The following is a 5,942-nucleotide window of genomic DNA, read 5'->3' on the forward strand; positions in this document are numbered from 1 at the left end:
TGCTGAACGTACGTGACAGGTAAAAGTATGTGAGACAATTTTGTATCTGGTTGTGAACTCCTGTCCAAGTCGTTAGTTTAGATGGGAGGTGGATATTACCGGTTGAAATTTAATTGGATCGAAATAAACTGAACTCAATCCGGAATTTTTATAAAAATATGTGGTTTGCTCGATTTTGATTAATATTTTGAATGTATGTTAATTTTACTCGATCACTTCCTTTGATATGTTTTCAATCTTTAAAAACCAATCATTTATTCTTAGAAAAGCAGCATCTTAAACACAGAACAATTCTTCAGCCAAAATATAGGCTACCAAATCCATGAGCGCAAACTACACCAGCGTTTGACATACAACAACAACAGTGCGCCTACTATTTACACATAACACATTGCATATTTACACCGTAGAGAACATTTCATCTTTAATATACAATGCAAAAAGTCATTGTTCGTCTTTTAGTTGATTCGGCTAACCGCATCTCGCAACACATTGAACTCTCCTGCAGACGAACAATAATAGGAAATATTTATTAAGAAAATTGTAGTTTTATTAATCTTTATGCATTTTGAAACATAAGCGAATATATTTTACAGTTATTTAAAGCACACAAAATAAATGACCAGATGAAAAGTAAATTAACTAAAGTCATTTTATCGTTGCCCAGTGTTTCCCAATTTAGGTGTTTTAGATGAATGGAGCAAGAGGAAAAAATAAAAAGAATACAAACCCAATAGGTTAAAATAGTGTTACCGCGCATTGAGTCCGCCAAGTGAAGTAACTTCTCTTTAGAGTCGATAACTTCGACAGACTGTGTATAGGGGTTGTAACGAACAGCAAATGGTCGCGGGATCTTTTCGCAGAGAGCTTGCATTTTGTTTTTGGCAGATTCAAAGCAATCGGCCACGTAGTAGATGGGCTGATATTGTGTGATTGGGTAGGTCTGTAACAACAATCAATATTCATCAAGGTGAGTAGGCCTAGCCTAACCGAAAAGCAGAAATACTTGTTTAATATTGCTTGAAGTTTTTGGGGGCATTTCAAGTACATTGTGTTAAAATCGTTGGCATAAAGTCAATAAGAGATAGTTTTTCGAGGTGGAAAAAGTGAACTTATATCAGTCTTTGTGGTAGCACTTCTTTCAAAACCAACAAAAATGTGAAGTTTAGCATTACACACATTTTTACCTGCACCGCGGTCTTGATTGGATCAAAGTCACGAAGTTCAGGTTTGTCAGACAAACAGTACTGAAGTTCGCCAAACGAGGAAAGCAGACCGGCGCCGTAAGCTTTTATTTCACCATTTTGCCGACACAAGCCAAATTCCACTGTAAACCAGTAGCACTGCAAAAATAACAACATTTTATTTTATTTTCAGAAATGCACCATTGTTTGGCGTTAGAATATACACTTCAATTTCAACTTTTGGTAATTAGATCCCTACCGTAGCTAACTTTTGAATCCAATCGTCCGGGGCACCGAGGGATACCAAACCAATTTCTTGCGAGAACTGCGCGAACGACGGGTCGGCAAACAATGGCACGTGACCGATCAGTTCATGGCAAATGTCGCTGCAGCAGTAAAATAAACGAATTATGGGATCAACTACAGACGAGTGCTGTCTGTGTACACAACAGCTAGTCATGAAGCATCCAATGTGTACATAACGCAAACCGTTAGATAGTTCTCCAATAAGATTAACTCATGTTGTCCACACCATCCAATGCCAACAGGTACTAAGTGTACGTTTTCGCACATTCATTTGGAGACGCTACAATGAGCAAGCGAGCTTGGCATTGCACTAATATTATGTTTTTTTAATGTTGTGCGTCTTCATATATAAAAAAAAAACAGATAATGGTAATAAATCAAATCTCCAGGTTACTTGCTACAAATTCGACATTGCACGTTCAGGTCACCATCCCAAAGCAAGCGATTCCGCAGATATAACGAACCTAATCTATACTTTGGAAAATAGAAAAAGAGAATTGAAAAACAAAATTACGGTTCTGGGGTGTAGAGTGGTTTTGAATGATGACGTATGTACTGAGTTGAATGAAAAACTCGAAACGCGAGACCCGCCAAAAAGTCACGTGACGACAAAAGTCCGGCGACTGGCCTCAACCGAAATCCGGTGGTTTCTGCAACAAAACACGTAAACAAAACGTTACAGTAAAATGAGGAATTACAGTAAAAACATGAAAAAAAACACGCACGTTCGTTTGTAAATAGTTACTACCGACGAGTCACCGAAGTTATTTCCTTTCTTACTTACTCTGCAGAAACTTTGAGATGTCTTCCAGCTGAGGAATATTGTCCACTTTGTAACCACAGTGTTCCTCCAACAGGGGAAACACCCGGTTAAACTCGCGACAGGCGTGCGTTGGAAACAGATTCTTGAGATTGGTAAAAATCGTGTTCCTAAGTAATGATACACAAAAAGAGTTTAAACAGTTGGGTAACGGCAGTCCCGAATCCCCAAAAACCTAACAAGGCCTTGAATGTAACTTACTATATATCAACCAATTAAGCGGTCATGACTCTTCGCAACAAACCCAAGCGAATTAAAGCTCTAGTCTAGCGTCACTCACCAGGTTTTGACTTCTTCATCTGTGTATTTAACGCTTGGGATAGGTTGCCCACTAAAAACAAGAAGATATTTTGTAATGCTATGGAGTATAGATAGACCTAAACAGAATTATATTTTTACAATGCCGACGAGCGATTTGGACATTGCATTAAATGGCACATATGACGCACATAAAAAATGGCACAATAATGCATATGGTATTGCGCTAATAAATGACATGCTTTCGTTTGTAACGTGTCTGTATGTAATATTTGACATTGCCTTTGAACAAAAACGGTAGAAGTGATGTGCCATGATCATAAAAACGACACCATAAAAAAGAGACAGAAAGAGAAATGTATAAGCAGCACATTGTTTGATCGATTAGATTTTAGAATTAGACGCTATAAGTGATTACCAAACTGTGCCATAAAAAAATCCGAATATAACAAAGTAATTCTAAACCTCAAGGCACGTGAATGAAGTCGTGTGGTTTTAGATTATTTTGAGATAGTTTATCAGTGGTTACCAAACTTTTTTGGAGACGACCCAAATGCTTCTAAAATTTAATTTTATGGTTTCTCGTGGCCCATAGATAAGCATAATTGGTTGCATTTTTGTTTGCAAGACAGAAAAGCTTTTGTTGTTTTTGAAAATTACCACTCCAGTTTGGAGATGTCTGGCTAAAAAAACGATTACCTTAAAAAAGGTTTTTTGACCAAACAGTATTTACCCTAAACTTTAAAGCGAATTTAAGGCTTTATCGGCCAGAAAACAAAAATAGCAGTGACAAAAAACGTATGACATCCCAAACAAATTCAACCGTTATCACGCAAAAAAGGCAAAAAAAAATTTTGCAACAGTTTAAAGCCGGAAAATAAAAACGCTTCGAAACAAAGTAGAAAAGTAGATACCCTAAATTGGCTTTAAGGCGATCCAACTCTAGATCGCGACCCATACTTTGGGAAACACCAGTCTACGCAAACAAGCACTTAGACACGTTTTGGGTTTGCTTTAAACGATACGCTGTGTGACGTGACTTACTGCTTATAATTAAAAGCGATGTCTGCAAATTCCTTTCTCCGTTTTCGGTAGACCGGATCAGTAAAACCCTGTTCAAAAGTATTTTGTATAAAACCACACCAATGTTTATTTTATTATTCATAAATGATCTTATAGTTTGATAAATTTATTTGTGTGTACGTTATGTACTAATAGACACAAAGTGCTCCGAGTTCGCTCAGTTAAGACAATACTTACTGGGTGGTCTGAATCCAGCTCAGAGCCATAGGATAATATCTGGTTAGCAAAATGATCCAAATCTTCGATTCTTCTGGGAAACCACGGTGCTGCAAAGTTACATTTTTTAACCATCAAGTAAAATCATTGCTTGCTGTAACGGAAGCCAAACTGATGAAAAATTATGTGTAAGGTTTTGAACACAATAAAATTAAACATGCCACGTAGATTGATAAACGTGAACAGGCATTTAGAAATTGAACATGAGTGGATAGCATGAGCGAAAGCCAAGGCAAGGTGCAGCGTGGGGGTCTCAAACTTCTTTGGGCCCCACCAAAAAATCAAAGATAAGTCGAGGGCCGCACGTTAGGAACTTTTGTAACAGTGATAACATGACAACAAAACTGTTTTATGATGATAGTTTAAATTGTGCATTCACGCCATTACCTATATTTAAATAAAATAATAAATGCATCATAGCAAAGTAAAAGAAGCAGCAGTGCTAAACTACGTGTGAAAACAATGGCATACAATGACGTAACAATAATACAAATGACGCAACAATCGCAATTGGTAATTTTTAATAGAATGGAGTATAGACCAGTGGTTATCAACCGGGGCCCTCGACCCATCCCCCCCTTGGGCACGAGCTGTATTCCGGGGAACAAGGGTGTAGCCTCACCAGAAACACCCACTGAAAAACAGTGAGTCATTCTCTTTTTTAATGGGCAGAATTGAGTATGTGCTGCAAACATCTTTATTCCCTAACACTCTTTATCACTGTTGTTTAGCGTACTCACGAGGTTCCCATTAATTTTTTTTGCAAGGGGGCCACAGATCTTACATTGTTATTTAAAGGGGGCCACGGGACCCAAAATATACTTTTAGGGGGCACGGTCCATGAAAGGTTGAGAACCACTGGAGTAGACTATTTCAATGATCCTTCAAAAAAAACAATATATTTGTAACTGGTACTAATAAGATGTCGCGTGTTTGAGACCCCTGCTGTAGCACATACCGGCAAATGATCTTGATGACGATCCATCAGAAAACAGAGCTGAACATAGGATACAAAGAATGGCAACAAAATAATTTTATGTCCACGCCAAATAATATGCAGTGTAGAAGTACTAGAGTAAATGCATTTCTTATGACCTTCTTATGACACCAATTAACACATTTTTGAGGGTCAACACTGATATCTAAGGCACTTTCAAAACATCAATCTCGAACTCAACAAAATGCGTTTAAAATGTGTTTATAATATCGTTGGGAGAGCAACGACAAATATGCTCAAGAAAAAAAGTTATTTTGGATCGAATACGACCGCTGCACAATAACCTGAAGAAAAAATATTTTCCAGAAAAGGTTAATATTCATTTAAAAAAAATTGCCTACTTCCATCTTTGTTCTTTTTGTCTGAAGTAAGCAATAGAACCTCAGACTTTAAGTCGCTTTTTAGCTGGGCGATGACGTCATTCATTTGTCCATTTACATTTTGGCACGTCACCACAAACTCGTAGGAATCAGTTTTGCTTTGTGAAACTCGTGACTCGATGTAGTTTAAACTTACGCCATGTTTCTGCCAAAAAACGTTATAGTTCAAGTAATGAAAAGCTGACACTATACTTATGCATGACATGACGATTCATGCTGAACCAAAACATGCAATCCAAGTTGTGCAAGTAAAAGGTTAACAACAATAATTCTAAATCATCACCTTAAAAATTTTGAGAGCCCCTGCTAAAGTACCCACGCCTTCTTTGACCGAAAACATCAATGATGATACTGGCTTATGTTGCACATCTTTAACATATGATGTCTGAAATTGCATTATATTTGTAAATGCACACTTTACGACCTTCAAGGATGTTTTTCATAATTACCTGGTCAACAGATGCTGTTGATTCACTTCCACCGTCCATTACAATATTTAAATTCGCGCACGTCAAAATAAACTAGATACCTACAAACACATCAACACAACATAATGCACTGACCCAGCATGTACTTTTACTTTTATTGTTATGTTGACGAACATACTATTTCTGGCTGACTTTTCAGTATAACTGCTGTTGCTGGTCCTATTATAGTTGCTTCGAATTATGATGCGGACATCCTCGCAAGACAATCTG

At 37.4% G+C, this 5,942-nt stretch overlaps 1 protein-coding gene across 1 annotated transcript; it reads right to left on the reverse strand.

Moving 5' to 3' along the window:
• Positions 1 to 238: 238 nt before the first annotated feature.
• On the reverse strand, positions 239 to 5,942 carry LOC145237434 (protein henna-like). Its single transcript, XM_080100290.1, has 12 exons — positions 5,694 to 5,942; positions 5,528 to 5,629; positions 5,206 to 5,389; positions 3,829 to 3,917; positions 3,613 to 3,680; positions 2,591 to 2,641; positions 2,275 to 2,420; positions 2,005 to 2,140; positions 1,444 to 1,570; positions 1,188 to 1,343; positions 754 to 943; positions 239 to 502 (listed from the first exon to the last, which is right to left on the reverse strand). Exons 1-12 carry the CDS (start codon positions 5,730 to 5,732, stop codon positions 459 to 461), a joined length of 1,332 nt encoding a protein of 443 aa, XP_079956416.1. The 5' UTR covers positions 5,733 to 5,942; the 3' UTR covers positions 239 to 458.

This window comes from Phallusia mammillata, chromosome 7 (assembly GCF_965637545.1).
Source record: "Phallusia mammillata chromosome 7, kaPhaMamm4.hap1.1, whole genome shotgun sequence".
Lineage (NCBI taxonomy): Eukaryota > Metazoa > Chordata > Ascidiacea > Phlebobranchia > Ascidiidae > Phallusia > Phallusia mammillata.